This window comes from Spodoptera frugiperda, chromosome 26, assembly GCF_023101765.2.
Source record: "Spodoptera frugiperda isolate SF20-4 chromosome 26, AGI-APGP_CSIRO_Sfru_2.0, whole genome shotgun sequence".
Taxonomy (NCBI): Eukaryota; Metazoa; Arthropoda; class Insecta; order Lepidoptera; family Noctuidae; genus Spodoptera; species Spodoptera frugiperda.
In genome coordinates, this window is record NC_064237.1 from 4,235,755 (window position 1) to 4,255,985 (window position 20,231).

At 34.6% G+C, this 20,231-nt stretch overlaps 1 protein-coding gene across 3 annotated transcripts in view; it reads left to right on the top strand.

Moving 5' to 3' along the window:
• The window catches only part of LOC118263979 (extracellular serine/threonine protein CG31145), a 111,990-nt gene that overhangs the window by 9,706 nt on the left and 82,053 nt on the right, over window positions 1-20,231 (top strand). The window contains exon 1 of one of the 3 annotated variants that reach the window (XM_050704827.1): window positions 9,541-9,578. The exons of 1 other annotated variant lie outside the window; for it this stretch is intronic. In XM_050704827.1, coding sequence (XP_050560784.1) covers window positions 9,556-9,578 — 23 coding nt within the window. In that variant the 5' untranslated portion in view covers window positions 9,541-9,555. Of the gene's footprint in view, window positions 1-9,540; window positions 9,579-13,174; window positions 13,286-20,231 lie in introns of those variants that run through there. One more of the 3 variants, XM_050704830.1, reaches the window with a different exon arrangement.

Here is a 20,231-nt window from a genome sequence, read left to right on the forward strand (position 1 = left end):
ACCGTGTGAGAGTTGCAAGGGTTGTCACTCCGTTACACCTGCTCTTTAAGTGCGCCTGAGTGCTTACCCTAAAGACCTAGTATTTTGTAACTGGAACTTTCTTAGCTACGGTGTACGAGATCAGATTTCTTTACTTCCATGTTGTTGTTATATCCAATGCTGAGCACATACTTTCTTTTAAAGTATGTTTTATCATAATAGGTATCCACCCAAGGCAAGGGCTTGATGATGTCAGGCAGGTCACCGAAATTTTAAAAGCTGCTGTTGTCATTTTGTGCGATCTGGATCTTTATCCATCAATTTACCTATTTAAAGAGTTAGAACGTCACGCGTATCAACAACATAATTAGACGATTGTGTAATCAGTAAAGTGAAAAGTAAGTAGTAAATCCAACACTGCCGAGACTCAGTAGGCAGCCGCAAATTGCACGGCTGTTGCCAAACCATTATGACATTACAAAATTTACAGGTTAAGGGCTATTTCCGCGTATGCGGTTATTTAGGTGCCGGTGGAAAATATTTATGTTTGCGTAGACAGTAAAGAAGAAGAGAAATAGTTAGCTTGGTTGAAGAAGACACAACAGAGGGCTTAGTTTATTTTACGATTAACGAAATCGAAACGGGAGCGCGTTCGACGCTCTGATTCGTTGGTTCATTCGCGCCAGCCAATCAGAGCTCTTTTGTATCGTTTTGGTTCAACGTAAAGCAGACTAGTATTAAGGGTATAGAACTTTTTTTAAAAAAATCTCCTCGTAAATAAAACCCGTTACAAAACTACACAAAGACTACAAAAAAAGTTTAATGATAAGAAAGTGAGACAATACGAGTACTAGTCTAGTCTAAACCTCAAAAATCCGGTCTAAATAAAAGTAAATTAGCAGTAAAGTACGGTACCTATTATTTAACAAAATATTGCCAATAACTTTGGTATTTCACTATTATACAATAGTAGCGTAAATTGACAAAAAGAAAGTTACACTGGGTCAGATTCGGCACGAATTTTGTGGTCACGGTCAGATGGTTGACGTGCTAACGCCCGCAGATCCGTCCGTCGAATGAAGTTCGAAGTAATGAGCAAATGTTTTGTAATCGAGCATGGTAGTTATCGAGTTGTATTCTTTCAGACGTATCTCGTTTTATCGATACTTACTTACCTTGTTTTCCCGTAAAGACTGAAATATAAATGTATTACGCATACATTTATATTTCAGTCTTTACGGGAATTTAATCGTTTCTTTTTATAAGTAGCACATATGCATGCAACGTCGCGCGTTTTATCCTCGAAGGGGGAGGCGGAGGTGCACGTTACGGCATGTAATGCCGCTATACAATGCACACCCACTTTTCACCATATGTGTTGTAAGTCCCATGTAATAGGAAGTGAGCCTATTGCCATATACAAATCTATATAAAAGCATGCAGCTTGTAAAATAATGTTATCAGCTCCATAAAAAAAAAGATTAATTTATTATGTAGACAGAAGAAGTAATCTGTAGAAGTTCATATATATGTTCTCGGATTTGAGAATCACCAACACTCAAGGCTAACATTAGGTCATTCACAATTACTAGACTAGAGGCCAACGGAGCAGACATTTAATTGGTTTCCGTACCCAAAACATTGCCTTTTACTAAGACACTGCGGTCTACTAGCCTTCCTGTTGTATCTAGCCTTCCATTAAAATAGGTAGTTATAAAATATAACGTTACGTCTGAAGAGGTTAATAGAAGTGCATTATTTATTCAATACTAGCTACATCTACGCGGTTTCGCCCACTCTGTTCGGTTCCTACTGATCGTGTAAGCGTAAATAGTGTAAGCTTTTGTAGCCTATAACCTTCCTTGATACACTATCCAACATTAAAAGAATTATTCAATTCGGACCAGTAGCTCCGTAGATTAGTGCGTTCAAACAAACAAACAAACAAACCAACGAATTCTTTATCTGTTTGTAAGTATAAGTAAATATAGGATAACAACCACCTTAGACTAGTTATAATATACCTTAAGGTGCTCCCACACAGCAGTTATATAACGTTATACAACATTGTGTAACATTTATAACAGCATGTAACATACTCTACAACCACTGTTATAATTTGTTTAAACACAAATGTTATTGTTACACATTGTTGTATAATGTTATATAACCGCTGTGTGGGAGCACCTTTAGTATCACGAATAAAGTTCATTGCCATGTATCGAGGCACATTTCCAGACTTCGTACTGAGAAGTTTTCATAAAATTGAAAACAGACAGTCGCTTAAATACCGTAAAAAAATATGACTCCTAAAACAATGATACAATAAAGTTAAAAATAAACGATGAATTCGTTGTGTCAAGTTACTGTCACTCGGTCGGTCGGTTCCATTATGCGTATTTGTAAGTAATATTACGTTATTGTTATCTTTCTTAATAGTTACAATGTTAAGCCCTTACAGTGTCCGTTACGCGTTGTGACTCGGAATATCTCTCAGTGTTACAAAAGATTAGGCAAGTTGTGAAAGAAAATATCTACTAGAAGCTTCGATCACTAATGATCGAAGACTAGAAGAGGAAAATCACGAAACTAAACTTATCATTTAAAAGCTGTCCCTTTACATGATATTTACATGACTGACATAGTACTGGCGTAGATCTATACAGCCCAAACAACTGGATGGATGGAGCTGAAATTTCAGATGCAGGGAGATGTTATGTTATGACGTAGGCATCCGCTAAGAAAGGATTTTTATCAGCCCCTGAGGAAATAAAATAGGGAATGAAAGTTTGTATGACATTTTGTCAATTTCAAACTGATCGGGCTGAGAATTTGCTTAAAGTTATACATACACACATATGATTGCCTATAGTTGAACACGACCAGCTGAAGATCAAGTTCACCAATGGATGGCGAAGCAACTATTATAGAAGACAGTGTTGATAGTATTTTTTTTATTGAAGGCGAAATTTGTCACAGTATGAAGTAATGTTAAATGTTGTAATTGTACATAAACAATTACAGCATTGTATGTTCAAGCACTGACTACACCTATTATCCGCACAATAATATTTAGTGCGAGTAAATAAAAAAAAATATTACGTCAAAATTCATTTGTATGCGTGTAAAACTATTAAACGTACAGGCTGCGATTGATTTCGCGGGTGATAGTTAGATCAAGGTTCTTGATAATACTAACGATAACTGAGCGAATTATGACTATATACTATAGTTAGACTACTATATTGCAGTTATTGCGTAACTGCAATATCAAAAATAGAATTAAACATCCTTAAAATTTAAACGTACTGTGTAATAAATTCAATTGAATGTCGAAGGACATATATTTGAGAAGGTACCTAGGTACGCAAGTTTCTATACGTGGCCTTTGACTCTTTGACCCATTGTGAGTAGCCCCTTAGTTTCAATAATCATCCAAAAATTCTATAAAATAGGGATGATGACGGGTTAAGAAAATTAAAAATATATTTAGTCCGTCAATTAGGTAATGGAAAAAGATTGGAAACGTATTTTTATATTTTGTCATACTTATAAGGAAACAATACTTAGATAAAATGAATTAATTATTCGATAAACAATAAAGAATTGAAGTTTAGGAGTGAGAGCAAATACGTCATTGCTACGTATAAAATGTAACTAGAAATGACGTCACGCGATATCCGAAATAAATATACCTATCTTCGAAAGTATTTGTTTCCGTACGATAATAAACATATTCGTGTCTGATGTTTTAAAATAAACTACAAGGTGGACATTAAAACAAAAATTGGTCATCTACCCTATATATTACACTCTGTATAAAACTGTTCATATAGTTAGGTACCTACTATCCGTCTTTATGTCAATTCAATGAACCGATTTTTTCACTGAAGCATCGCGTGCGCCGGTTACGTTATACTCGTGTTGCGTTCGGTTTTTCCGCGATATAATTTTAGGATTAAGTGAATCTATTAACTTTAATGATTATTATTAGATCAAAGAGGCTCTACGATGGGTTCTTAGACCATTTTCCTATAATGAAAGGTGGTTTGTATTTGTAGTTTGGAAAAATTATCTATTATAGTAAAGAATTTTCCTTCGTGAATGAAGTTATTTCCTGGATAGGAAATGTGTACATTAAATAGTAATAGAGGTGTCTGGATTTATGGTTATTATTGGGCAATAATCAAATAATCTTCTTAAACGCATAAAGTGTGTTGCAAAACGTTGTCATCATTTATTATTATTATTATCATAGGTCGTCTTATTGCAGGGCAAACTACTCCGTACTCTCCTTCCACTCACCAAATAAACAAAATTAAATAACAATAGACCACCAAACTTAAACAATAAATAAGATAACAAGCATGTAATTAAAGAATGTTAAAACAGTTTTAGTGGTAGGTACACAATCTCACTTTCAACAATAAATAGCAATTTACATCTGTTCCAGAAGCAAAGAAAATAGTAAAAGAAACCGACCAGAGTTTTCATCGGAATCAGATAAGATCACAATATCGAAAATTACAGAATTTACATAATGTCTCTTTCTATCAGGATCACCAGACGATACTATAAAGAAGATTTACAAATTACCATGTCTAGAGCAAATGTCTTTCGTTTTAAATAGTTGTAGAAGCGCCTTTAGACATTCTCATGTTTGTAAACATATATTGTGGTTCATATTGTCTTTAAATAAGATTACAAAGTGAATTAACTTCGTAATACCACTATACAACATATAGCCATTTTTCAATTTAAGTACCATGTGATAGATATTGCCATTTCATGTACCAAGCACATTTCCAGAGCCGGACTCGTATTGAGAAATTTTCGAAAAAAAAAATGACTCATACCTACTTTGCCCGACGCAGGAATCGAACCCCTTGCCAGGCAGTTGCACTTGCAACCACTCGGTCAAGGAGGCAGTCAATAAGAATTAGGTACTATTTATAGTTACCATATATAACAATATCTATTGCTATAAGTCAAATGATTAGGATTATTATTAGAGGTGCACATTACACTGTTAACGATATCCTCCTGTAACTGGGGGTGAGATTTTTGCTTAACTTCAAGCACAGTTCTAGACGCACTACCTACTAAGAATCATTGAAAACTTAAAGCTTAATCATTCGCACTTGTGACCACTCAAACACTTGTAAAAATTACGTCTACACAGCTGTTGTTGTTTATTATGCAACAGTTTTCCATTCAATAGTTATCGAGACCTACTATAAGTACCAATGAAAACAGCTAGTAATTGTTACATTTATCGGTAAAATTACAATTAGGGTATTTAATTAATTAGGAGGTAAATCGTCTTTGTTCCTGGTATTGAACTATATGCTATTCATTGCCTCTCCAACTAGCCTCATTACATGTATCATGTCCCTGTGACGCGCTAGACATCAGTGTTCTGGTGTTTTCATGGTTGTATCTATTCTAGATCCTGACTTACAGGGGTTGCCGGTGTTGTTTTAGGGGGTAGTGGTGGGTTTGTCCTATTAAAAATCAAATCCTCTTATGTAGAGGAGGTCCATAGCCCGGCTCTGTGAACAGTTATGAGTTGTGTTTATGATAAATGATTAGGTTAGTCTTTGTTAACCCATTGGTAGCGCATTCTCTACTTGCTCGTACCGAATGGCGATAAAAGTAATCTTCAGGCTTCGTTATCCACTTTCCACGAATCTGAAAAGATAATAAAGTGAAATTAAACGTCACGCTTTGTTACATACCTACCTACGTATAAAAAACGTCATTCTGTTCTTACGTACTTAATCCATTGTGAACCAATTTACTGAAGTTACGAGTTTCGCATATTTGAGAATTCCCAAGTATTTGTGAAACATGACGAATCTGAATGATCTCAGCTATGTTGTTGATATACTCAGAACTTCCATAATGCATGACCTCCATTTACTTAATCGCTAAATATTACGCGTGTACTGTGTAGGCTGTCAACTCGTTTGTACGTGGCATGACATTGTGAATTCAATTGGTACTACCTGTGTGAATAAAAACTCAGATAAGACTTAATTTAATAGTAATGTTCCTACATGTAAAAATGGTCCCAAAACAGTTTTGTAACTACGAAAAGTGTAACCGATACCCTGAATTTAATAAATCGGTGGAATAAGCTGTACCTGTAACTACTATGGACCTCCATCAGGCTCATAAAAATGATATATCTCCCATAAATGGGGTTAAAATACAACAAATTCTTCTTAGCCAGCGGGGTACAATACACTATAGCGAACTTCAATAAAATCATAGATGTTTAGCGACTAGAAGGATAAAAGAAGACTCACGTGTTTTTAAAACAATCCAAGGCAAATTTGCGTTTATCTACGAACTATTCTTACTTTTTAATCAAACGTGTTCAATCAAGTCTTGTTATACGGTCGTTTCTTTTCCGCACTAAACGGTTTCTAGAAACAAAAATCGCATTACGATGTCCGTTACAAATCGCCTAATCAACTGAGAGTTAGTTAATGAATCGGCTGCACTGTTTTAAATAAAAAGCCATAGGTTCGTTTCAGAGACTTAACGGTCGTTTCAAATAGATTGTCTGCAATTCACCATGGCAGCTAGTTACGTGTGGGAAAATAGTAAATTAGAAGTCAGATAAAAACTGGATTAAGCAATTTATGTAGACACAAGAGAACGAAGAATTTACAAGCGTTCGGCTTCTAAGTAATCTGCATATTTAAGTAAGGGCGAAGCTACACGAAATAGAAAAGTTAATGAAACGGTCACACTTGTTATTGGAACACTGATCGTGAAAACTTAGATAAGTAGTTATGTCAATCACAATGAATATATTATGGTTAAATTAAACGAAAGTCGTAGTTTAACATGAACTAAATTGAAGTAAAAAGAGCATTGGATATCAATCAAATTGCCATTGGTAATGAATGTTCATGAAATGTGATCAAACTGTGGAGCTAAAAATATGCGACCTTCACATTGCGTAAATCTAGTACGGTCATAAAATGGTTTAAGTAAACAGGTAGATCATACCTATTTTAAGATTACCAAATTGAATTCGTAGACAGTTTTATTTGATGAACCAAGATTTGGAAATCAACCGGCATTTTATTTGTTACGCCTTTTATCACCGAAGAGGTGCACTGTACTACAATGTACACCCACTATTCATTTTATTGTAAGTAATTTCCAATTTTAAGTTAATGTTATTAATGCGTCCTAAGATAGTTTCTAGGGTACACACTTCCTCGCCTCACCCAAGGCGGGGAAAGACATTGGATGATGTCCCCCGTTAAAAAAATGCCTTGGGGCCTTTTACTTTACGATTGGCAGCAAATACAAGCCAGTAGTTTATATGCGAATATAAATAAATAAAGAAAAAAATATAACACATTCCGTACTAGAAAATATGTAAAATTCTTCATTACTGGTAATAGTGATTATAGGAAAAAAGAAATCAATATATTTATTTTTCATTCATAGAAACAATGCATACCTAATGAAACAATAACAAATTGTTTATAGGTATATAAACGTATGGTATGCGTAGGGCATTCCATTTTATGTTTGTTTCATAGAACACCACGCCTTTTTCTTCTCGAAGGGTTACGTAGAGACACATTCATATAATTGTGCCTAGTGTACACTAGGCACAATTATAGTGTTCACTAGGCACAATTATAGACTCCGTACTATCACTGAGAATTATAGAAAAATAGTCAATAACATTAACAAACTCAGGGATTTAAACTGAGAGCTCTTGTTGGACAGATAGGCAATAAAAATAAGTATGTTACTCGGCAGTCGAACATTACAAGACCCTCAATTCTTAAAAATATGGCAACGCGAATTCAAATTCAAAGCATTTATTTCAATTAATCCTTAATTACGCACTTCTGAAACATTAAATTGAATTGTCCGTCAGTCTGTCTGTCAGTGAAGCTAGCTTGCAAGTGTATCTTCGAATGGAAAAGTACGAGGAAGACACTCCATCATTGCTCTTTTCAAATTTTTTTTTTACTTTGTTCCTTATATATCCTGATCCTTTTATATCCTTATATCTTTTCTGATGTTGGGTATCAATGGGCGTCATCGATTGCTGACCATCATCAAGGTGATTCGTCTCCTCATTTGCCACTGTATGCCATAAAAAACAATAAGATAGATGCATTTCATTAGTGCGTAAGCCTTTAATTTCTCACGGCCGTGTCGAAATACGATAGCGATCGCGAAATAAGATGCGAAGTTTTTTATCGACCACGTTTTTGTCTCTCGAGAACAATGTAAAAAGATTTTGTCGCGTTCTTGCATAACTATTGTAACGGAAAAATCTACTATAATTTGTCTTTGTAGTTTTTGTACTACGTAGTAATTTCGTTCTCTTGGTGTGGTATGTCACTGTTTGTCACATACGTAAATAATCATTGTTTTTATGTCTTGTCTTGTTTATATATATCTTGTGTACAGAGTATGTTCATATATTGAATGTAAGGTCTGTTATTTGCCAAAGGAGTAACTAGGTTCTTGAAAAGTTGCTTTGTAGTAGTTGTTGTTTTTAACACTATTGTTACAAAAGTAAAAAAACAATTCCTGGAATGGTGCCTTAAGCATGGCAGTTTGTTCTCGCCTATTGCAAAGACCTCTTACCGAGGAAGTTACCTTGAGATATCAAAAAATAACAATTAAAATTAGCTCCATGTAAACTGATTTTGGTTTCAACAATACTAATAATAAATTACAAAATTATTCGATCTGTATTCCGAATTAAATTCAAGGACAAGCGCAACAATGGTACTAGCTACTAGTTCTACGGAAGAATTACGGAATTTGTTCCGAAAATGGCAGCACACCTGCGAGTCCGATGTGTTTAGCGTTCAAAATAGCTGGACATTATTACAGGAAACGTCAACCACATCCATTTCGAACAACACATAAAGGAAAATATTGAATAAGCTCAAGAAGAAACTATTCTTAAGATTAGGAAACATCTAGACATTATCGTGTTATAACCAAAAAGAAAATAAAGTACTACTACCCACGTAAATTCACCCCTACAAAACATTACACTGTTTAGATTTAAAAGACGACACGTAACGAACTCCCACGCAGCATAATAAAGGGATTTAGTACTACACTCCATGTTCCTCAAGCAAAAATAATAACGAAGGCTAATTTAAATACAACCACTGGTGTCGGCTTAACAGTCTTAGACGTTTCTTAATTCGCAATCAAAGTATAGATGTTGCAATAAACGCGTTGCTATTTCAAAACTGTCTTACTGATCATTTCTGTGGCTTGCGTCTCCCCCAATGACTGACTATTTTGTCAGTCGAGCCACGGGGTCACTCCGATACAATTGATTCACCGAGACACTCCTAATGATATTTCGATTTTCAAATAATATTTTCGCCGAATATTAAATAGTTTTAAAGATTTATGAGACGGGTCGTGTTTTTTTTTAATGTGAATACGCTTCCTGTGTTGTGTTTTTGTATCAGACGGTTTTGAATGTGAATTCTTTGAGGAAAATTGATTTGGAAAACTGTTTTTCTTAAAATAAGTAAGTACTAAGTGTTGTGTTTGGAGATGGATTTGCTACATTCTCCAGGGTATGTACTATGTAAAGATTCAGTAGTATTTTTTATACCAATTTACATCGTTTTTTTTTACTTTTTATTTTTTACACTATTAAATTAGTCTTAAATAAATGGATACTAATTAGTAGATACTAGTTGGTAGAATAGCAGATATTTTTTAAATAGTTCGGAGTATTATCGTTACATGTCGTATGTCGTAAAAATATTGTTATGAGATTTTTTGTACAGTATTTATTAATTAATTTTAAATAGGCCAAGCTATCAATACGTTGCAAAACACAGTAAAAAAGTGCATACTTATTAAAATAAACATTAAAAAAGCATATCCATAAAATAATCCAAAGTTATCACACCATTTGCGATGGCATGCTAATTTAAAACAATTTTATTTTCTTTTTAAACACGCGTCCACAATGTTACAAGTCTAAAAATAAGCAGCCACACGCAGTTCTTAAAAAAATAAAAAGTATTTTATACCCATCAATACTTTATTCTTTTTATTCACCCTAAAGGAAATTGAATTCATGAATGCAGCCAGTAATTTGCAAATGAATAGACTGGCTGCGTAACTTATTCGTATTTTTATGTTGTAAGCTGCGCACGCGTCGGTATGCATAATGAGGTGATGTTCAGTAACACAGTTTGTTTTTTATGCGTAAAACTGGTCAAGTACGTCTTTGCAGTAAAATTGTAGGTTATGCACGAGTATAATTTATGAGTTAAGTGGTAATATAACATCGGTAGGTGAGGCCCTGTTTTATTGCAAAGGCTTGCAATTTTTACTTACTGTTTGTATATGTGAATGGTCTTTATGTAATACATTTTTGGTTTTCGGGTTTTGCTAATGTTGAAGTGGTGACCAAGGTCTCAAACACGAGCAACTTGCTCATAAAGGAAGAAACTATGATAAAATATGGTTCGATCGGAGTGATACCACGGCCTTACCGAAAACCGACGTGAAACAACGCTTGCGTTGTATTTCGTTATGTGAGTGAGGTTACCGGAGACCCAATTCCAAATCTTCACAATCCCACTGCTCGATTCTCTAACAACCTTTAAATTCCTAACCCCCAAAAGGCCGTCAACGCACTTGTAACGCCTCTGTTGTTTCGGGTTTCCATGGGCAGCGGCGATTGCGTACCATCAGGTGATTCGTCGTTTACCGGCTTGAACCATAGAAAAAACATGGTAAGCAGACCTGAACTAAGCTGCCTTGAGCAAGCTTAGTGACCATGATCATTAATTTCTTTCTCTTCCCGTCTATCTATCTCATAAAAAATAACTAAAAAAGTCGGTTTGCACAATAAATTATTATACCTCTGTTTCTTTAGAGTACCTACTTATGAGCCTACATTTATCACGTGTAATTTTGTTACCTAGGTTACAAACTCGTACGCATGACAGTTGTAAAGTGACAATTCATCATACGTCAGCTGTCATATTGAGGAAAAAAAACAAAACGTTCAACTTTGTCCTTGACAACAACACGGGTTTTAGTCGGCTTAGTATACATGGCGAGAACCAAAAAGCATCTAAAAATAATGTAGGTATATTTAATCATGTCATAAAACAGGCGGTCCATTCAATGGTTGTGTCAATATCAACTGGCATCGACTTATTGACATGGTGTCGTCACGTGGGCGTTGCGTCACGTCAGCTTTGCGTCAGTAAAACAAAGTGCGTAAATAGTAAAGTAGTTTGGAGATGGAAAGAAAAGCAGTACCCTTAGTACCTACAAGTTTGCTTTACGTTAAACGAAAACGAAACGAGAGCGCGGTCGGCGCTCTGATTGGCCGGTGCGAGTGAACCAACCAATCAGAGCGCTGAACGCGCTCTCATTTCGTTTTATGTTAAACCTGTATACTACGGTGGAACAATCTTGTGTTTTCATTCCCAAAATATTCATCCGATTTGTAAAAAATCGGTTACTTTTATTTTGAGGTGAACAATCACCGCATTACCCCAGTGCCATGGGTGAAGCGTAAAGGAGTGCACCAAGTACTGCTCCAAGCCGGGGCTGCGGTAACTTGTTGCTTTTTCCGTAACCCTAGTTGGAAAATCTGTTGCTTGTGTTTTTCGAGCATAGGATTTTAACTTCAATTCAAGGCAAAGATGTGTTAGATAATATTGTTTTCTAGATTTAGGATTTACCTAGAGTAGTTAATATACGAGTGTTTGTAAATTGAGATGGGGTAATAAAATAAACTTAAATTACCTACTTTAGAACAATTTTCCTTTTTCATAACTGAATTGATTTACCGTTATTTCAATTGAATCTCATATACCTAGAGTTTTATCAGAAAAATCATAGACCATTTCACGTCCTTATCACTTGAAGTGCAGGGAAGCGAAAAATGTGAATGGTAGACTTGTGATTATGATTGAATAATGTTTGTTTTACAATACCACTCGCGGAAAAAGTAAGTGTATACACTCATGATAAAAATAAGTGGAACTTTATATGTAACAGGTATTTTCAAAATGTATATTTTAAGTTTTCGATCATAAAATTGATTATTAAGTATCACCAGACGAGTTAAAGGCTATAACATATTTTTAGGTGATGCCCGTTCTTCCACTTTCCATGAAAATTTAAGGAAATCCTGTCTTAGTGCTCCCTTACACTTATTAAGGAGCATACATGCTAAGTTTCAGTTTTCTAGGTCCAGTAGTTTTGGCTGTGCGTTGTCAGTCAGTTAGTCAGTGACGGAAGAGTTTTATATACTTAGGTATACAGAAGATTAACAAGCTGAAATAGCAGTGGGCAGGTAACCAGGTAGACGTGTTCTAGAGTGAAGACCGCGTCTAACCAAACGTAGTGTTGGACGCCCTCCAGCTAGGTGGAATGACGAAATCCACATGGTGGCTAGTAGTTGTTGGATGCGTAGAGTTGAGATCGAGCTCAGTAGTAACATTGAAGAGGCCTATGTCCAGCAATGGACGAGAATAGGCTTATGATGATGATAATGATGATTATATCAAGACCTAATAGATATATGAAAGTTCTAAGTACGTGCTATAAAAATTCTAATACAGAAGTTACTTAGTTTAAAGTTACTAAATGAAGTTTCTTAACAAGTACACCATTGACTTCTATTTGTTCAGCTGACGGAACATTGTTATGTTAATCCGTTTGTAATACGTGTCTATTAATAAAAAAAATATACCTACACTTGTATTGTGCTAAGTGAATGGAGAAGCCTATTTAGTTGTAAAAAAGTATATGCCACTATGTTTTGAGAATAAAATATTTATTGTTTACCAATAAATGTATTTTAAACCGATTTCAAAATTAAGCAAGGAAGGCTGTCGAGTCGAGTTGGCTATAACACAGTATATTTCTATTGCTCCATTAATATTATTTGTTCTATTCATATAATTCAACGAAACGGTCAAATATTTAACACATTTTATAATTTCGTGTCATTACTGTTTTAATTGTAATGGCCGACTAAACACATATAAAAATGCTTCATTTGCAGCTTATAGTTTTTGCAGCATAAGTACCTATATGCTGATCACGAAGTACGTTTTATTTTAATATTTTATTCTAGTCGTGATCTCGATATCACTTTTTAAATAATATGTAGGTTAATATTTCAGTCGTACCTATATTTATAAACTGCCAGTTATTCATGCGTCTAGAATATTGTTCGCTCGAGTTGGTGCAACAGTACGTCTGACTGTGTTTTACTTAAAAACTCGACTAAAAAGAACTGGTAAGTTATTTCTCTCAATGTCGATAGAAGTTTTTCAATATTTACAATAAAAAAATACTGTTGGTTTTTCAATATTTACAATAAAAAAATACTGTTGGAATGTAGGCAATTTAATCACAATGACTTAATTGAGCAGTGTATTGTTACTTTTTGTAGCACTTCAAAAACTGGCGCAAAAATATTTTAAACGTTAAACCAAATATATTAAACGTTAAACCAAAGGTTTTAAATATACTTTCCCATAATTTCTTAAATCTATTCCCATAATTGCCCCAATGGAAAAGAAATCAAGATGCTAGACAGATAAGAATGGGTCAATCTCTTGTAGAATATGTCTAGTCTATCAAATCTTGTTGGCTGGCCTGTCTATCCTGCCATTCCTATATTTTTCTTTAATATATATTTTTTTAATTTAACCATGATTGTTTCTACAACTTTGGATTGAATTGCAGTACTGATTGCGAATTGCGATTTAATTACTTTTAGTTGTTTTTTGTGCTCTGTGGGGAAAGATTACATCAGGTTTAAGCCATAAGACCTTCGATGCGAAATACTGGCTCAAAGTAATCCGTATCATTGTTATCAGCCCCAACTGCGTTCAGTAAAGGTATTTAAAAATATACTACTTAATGTAACAAACAGATAGGCGAACAATATTAGGGTTAGCGACGCATGCGTGTGGAATCGTAATTAGACAATTATCGGAAAGTGACTATCTAATTAACACAGTTGTTCGAGACTTAAAATTTCGTGACCAGAATAGTTTTTCTGTAAAGTAGCTCCACGATAAACGCTTACTGCCGTTGCAGTTGAATATTTAATTTGAATTTTATTTTCGAACTACCAGGGTAGTTATTGGAATAACACTTATCTGGTATCAATTAAATAATTTTAATTGACATCTGCGAACATGAGTCTCCAATTTGATTATTAGGGTAGAAATATAAAATTAAAAGGAGTAGGTTCCAATTAGGAATTGTTATTGAAGCACTTTGGCACCTTTCTGTTAGATTTTTTATTATTTTTATTTTTAACTCTACTGACTGCCTCGTTGGTGGAGTGGTCGCAAGTGCAACTGCCGGGCAAGAGGTTGAGGTTGGGCTTTTTCGGTTTTTCGACAATTTCTCAGTAGTAACACGGAGTCTCGCATTGTCCAGTATATATTTCTCTCCCTATTACATGGGACCTTAACCCAAATGGTGAAAAGTAGGTGCACAACTGTCCATTGCACAGTGAATTATGTGCCTACCTCTTCATCTGTTTGGGGATAAAAGGCGTGACGATAATATTTTTAAACTCTATTTTTGGGTACATTTACGAGAATGACTTAAGAAATTCACCAACAAAATTCAAGTTTTTTCAATCAGAAACACAAACAAAATAACACAAACACCTATCATAGCGAATTAAACATTTAAAAAAGGTCAAATAATAAAATACCGAGCCGTTCAGTTCCACAGTTCAGGGTCAGACGACGACGACCTTAAATGAAACCGTACGTTGCTTTACTACCTTCTGTGATAATGAGATTTTAACTGGACTGCAAGTTAGCAAGCAGTGTTTATTGGTTCGCTCTCGATTCCCATGATTGATGTCCATGTTAATGACAGGGGAAATCGACGGGATCTTGTTTGTACACCATCGACTCTGATCATCATTAAAAATAGTCATTATGTCACTTCATACTCTTTGTTAATTGATGGTATTGTAAACTGTGATTCTGTTTGGATTATTTATTTATCTTTTGTTTTAGAGACTTTTCATTCAATAACATAATTGATTAAATTATTTGGATTAATTTGTTAAGCGTTTTGACTTGTTGCGTCTGTATTCCATTTGATGTCATTAAGGATATGTGCTGGATTCTCGTAGATTTGGCAAGGAGTGAATACATACATAACCTCAGGCCTGTTTCCCATGGGGGTAGGCAGAGACAATGAAACGCCAATGGCTACGAATCTTACATACCTCTTTCGCTTCATCAACAGTTATCATTCTTTTCATGCATGCTTGTCGGTTAAGGATACATACATATCATCATACCTCTCTCCCATTGGGAGTGAATATTAAATCTATTATCAATTCGTCATACATTCAAAATCCTCGTGTTGCAAAAGAATAGTTAAGAAACGATTTTAATCTCAAACGAAACAGACATTTACTAGAAAGGCAGACCTAACCAAAGTAGGATGTGAATTCATTAAAACTAAGTAATGAATCAATTCATTAGTCAATCGGAGACAAAAGTATACATTATTTAGCTAAACATTACAATGAATGTCCATTCAAATGCATTATCTACCTATAAATAAGCAAATTCACTGAGGACTTTTCTTTAAAGATCAACTATGACACTTATTACCTCATTTGACATGACACCTGTTATAAACGGAATATTTATGTTTACTAAAAGAGTCTACAACTGTCTACAATTGTCCATAAACGTTTCACAACGGATCATAAGTATATTAGCTGTTATGTAAGCGATCTTTCCACATAACGTCTACGACCTCTCGAACTTTAAATACCCGTTAAAACAATCTATGCCTTAGTACCAGCAATGTAAGGTATATTTTCATTTGCATACGTATCACTTTTAAAAATGTCACGACTGTTCAAAAGTTGTAAGGTAAACTTCGTGCGATTTCAATGTATTCTTGCATTACTGACATACGCTAAAAATATACGCTTTCAACTGAACAATTAGTATCAGTTGTCGAATACTTTGTCATAGATTTTTTTACTCTACGTGTGTAAATTCTCATACAAATAATGTTTGTTGCTATTGAAGCGGTTTATGTAAGAAAGTCTTATGTAAGTAGGAAGTACGTTGGTTTTTGAAGGTCAAATGTTTGTGGTTTAGCTTGCTGACTTTGATTCACATTTAATTACACAGTGTTTATTCGCGAAGTGGTAAATAATTGATTCAATGTGCATATTATCACGCTTTTGCGTCTTGTTCCAAGTTAATCTAGTTGTAGTACCTAACTAATTAAATTGAAGATTTCTAAATAAGGTATTTTAAATGGCTGTAAATAGGCTATGATACGATGAAAGGCAATTTGTTTTTAGATTTAGATTTCAGCTATGATCGTCCCACTGCAGGGCAAAGGCCTTCCTACTCTCCTTTTTGTTTTTACTAGAGTTAATTCTAAATGATTTGACTGCACGGTTGGCGCGGTGTAGCGGTTTCGACTCCCGCGCAGCAACTCTTTGTGATACGCTAATTGTTGTTTCGGGTCTGGGTGTCATGTGTGTATGTGAACTTGTATGTTTATAAACGCACCCACGACACAGGAGAAAGTCTTAGTGTGGGGCAACGTTTAAAAGAAATATGTGTGAAATATTAACTACATTAGCCTTACGTCATATATCAGGTAACCAGACGTTTCTCATAATGCTATTAGTTAATTCTAAGAGGTCCATGTCTTAACCTCACGACTTTCAGATCAGTGCAATGAGCGTTAGCAGCGATAGCAAAAGGTTACGCAGTATAATATTAAATTGTTCCTATTGATTAGTCATAACTACGTAATGGACGGCCTGACAGCTGATTGGTGTAAAATATCGAACATTTTATAATGACAATTCTCGTTTGGAGTTCATTGACTTCAGGTACAAAATTGATGTTAGAAATTATTGTATTAGAAACTGTTGTTTGGCTAAAATTGTCAGAGGAAAACTTAGTCAGAGAAAAATTGTTCGTATGTCAGTCAGTCTCAGTCATAATCTATTCTATATAAGGTAACCTAACCAAATAAGGCCTACCTTATTTTTATTACCGCCTAGCTCGTAGGTTTAAAATGACAATGGGCTGATAATTTCAAAATCTTATATTTATTTATTAAACTTTGTAATAATGGAATCAAAATGGCTTTAGAAACAAAATTTACAATTTTATAAACACAAATAACTAAAGTGTCACTTTGGCCTTATTGGGAACCCTATGTCTTAATAAGGCCTCAATAAAAACTAGTAAGTATTCAACTTCTTAATTATAATAAAACTTTGTCAATGCTTATAATAAATGTAATGAGATCTTATTAATTAATTTTTGACATTATATATCAGGCTAAACGAGTTTCTCATCATGTAATACCCAAGTAACATCTTTGAAGTCATCGGCACCCCAGCATCAGTCAAACGAATGAGAATAACTTCTTGTTCTGTAGCCAATTTAGCGACCGACCTAGCTTTCGTGTAGTGGAAACCACTCTTTAGATGATGCGTACTTCTTTGGATGTTATATCTGGCTGCAGCAGCCTACCGGGTAAAACAGGGTGTATAAAATTCGAAGGGTGAATAGATACTATGAAGAATTTCCCGATATCCATTCACCCCTTTTCTGTATCTATTCACCCCGTTTACCCCTTTCTACCATTTTAACAGCGTTTTCCATCTTTTGCAAAATCCATTGGCTTTCTTTTTGACAGAAGCTGGTGATCCGTTTTCTTTGAAATTACTGAAAAACAACTATGCCGTAATAAGGCCTACACGTTTTTTTTGTAGGCTTTATTAGGGCATGGCACATAGGTAAACAAAACAACGATTATATGAAATACACCGATATTATAGCTATTTCACTAATGTGAGGAGATGGCTAAATGTATAATTGTCATACAGACAAAACACGGCACGTCGTATACTGATAAATATAAAAATACTAACAGTTTACGCTACTCGAATTTTATAAAAACTAAAGTGAGCTCCACGTCGTGATTGTTTTCGTCTGTAGGTTCCAACATAATCGCGGCACGGGTTGCTTGCTGTGCTCAAATTAGTTAAGTAATGTGCATGCACACTTCTACAAACTTTGGCGACCATTTGACATCGGGAAGAGGGAAATTTTCAAAATAGGCTTTATTGGGGCATAGGCCTTATTTGGTTAGGGTACTATATGTATATCTATAAAAATCAATTGCTGTTTGCTAGTCTTGCTAAAACTCGAGAATGGCTGGACCGATTTGGCAAATTTTGATTTTGAATTATTTGTAGAAGTTTAGGGAATTTTTTAAGGTGAGAAAATAATGTTTGAGGCGGTACGAAGTACCCCGGGTCAGCTAGTTGGTTATAAAAAGTTCACTATAATAATCTTTAAATGAATTTTCAGAAATGCGAATCAAATTTTAATTATACTCAGATAATATACGAATCCTAGCAACGAAAGATAAAGGGTTTCTAGTCAAACATCGTAGTATCTTGCAAGCTGTGTCTACAAATTCGTCGTCCAACGCACTTACTGAGTAATTATGGCAATTACCATTGACCCTTTATTGTTGGCAGCGGTCATTGTTCGCAGTAATACGAGAATGCACTGAGATTCGTCACCTCGCCACACTTACTAGTATTTTGAACGTAGTTATCAATATGAATAGCTACTAGAAATAGCATGAAGACCTGGTACCCGATGTAAGGTGGGCTAATATTGGTAATAGTTTTGGCCCCAAATATTAGGACGTAGGTGTACATTGTGTGAATAACAATGATATCAGTAGTATGATGTACCTACCAGTGCCTGGTTTAAGGTAGTATTGGAAATATGCACTCGCTCCAAGTAAGTACTCGGATGAAGGATCGTAGTCGACATCGTCGATTGGATTGTAATTAATTATTTCATACAATTAGTAATTGGGTGTAGGATTCATGGTTTATTTTTTTTTAAAATCGTTTATTCACACGCATTTAACTTACAACTAAGCATCGCCAAACTGTTCAGCAGTTTTTTGGCGAAAATAACGCTCTTAAATTATTTTTTTATAGATAATAATAATATTAAATATGTTATTAGTATCTAGGATTTCGGGAGATATAAATACAAATCAATATAATCATTATAAGTACATGGGATAAGTTCGAGTTTAGAACACCTCATACTTAATTATAATTTCATATGGGTTTTGTAAATTGACCTTTGTCCAAATGTAATTAGACAGTTTTTCTAATATCGCCTCTGAATATTTCAATGAGTTTAGCAACTTGGTAGTAGGTAGCTATACAATTTTAGCTTCTTAAAATACAAATAAGTATCCTTATAAATACAGCCATTTACTTACATCAATATTTAAGTACATATCTACGTTATTTTTGTGTGACATTCCCAAAACTCGTTTAAAATTCCTTTCATTCATTTTTATTTTTACCTTTCCAAGAACTTACATTTCATAGAGGTTCGGGAAAGCGGTATAAAATAAAAATGTTAGCTAAAATTAGATTAAAGTTTGTTATCTATTAATATCGAATATAAAATTATGATATAATATCATATGTGACTACACGGTTGGCGCGGCGACTGGGTAACCAGCTGCTGTGCAAGGTGTAGCGGGTTAGATTCCCGCACGGAGCAACTCTTTGTGTGATCCATAAATTGTTGTTTCGGGTCTGGTTGTCATGTGTATGTGAAGTTGTATGTTTGTAAATGCACTCACGATACAGGAGAAGTCCTAGTGTGGGGCAACGTTAAAAAAACCGTCTCTGATGGAATTGGTAGAGTTAAACATACATAATTATATAACGTAATTCACCTCCTTTTTAACATGAGATGAGAGACTAAAATGGGTGAAAACGTAGATTTTTTAAAAGATGGCGGTAAAGTATTTTTTTACCACTGGTAACAGTTTTTATGCCATAGGTCATTTAAGGACAACCTTTAAAAAATTACTATCTAATTATAGCTGAGCAATTTCCGAAGAAAGACACCAATTTCCTCGTGTAATTTAAACCTAATTTTTAGTACTATTCTTAGGTCATAAATGAAGCGATAATTTGTTAACTTTGATTACAGATGTTTGTGATCATTAATTTCATTAGCTGTAGGTATTATAATTATATTGATTTTGTTACTAATTAGTAGTTCGGTGTAATTGGTTGATAATTATTTCGAGCCGTGTAATGCCATGGAATATATTATAGGTATTTGTTACCACTTCTACTTTTTTCTAGGATATTG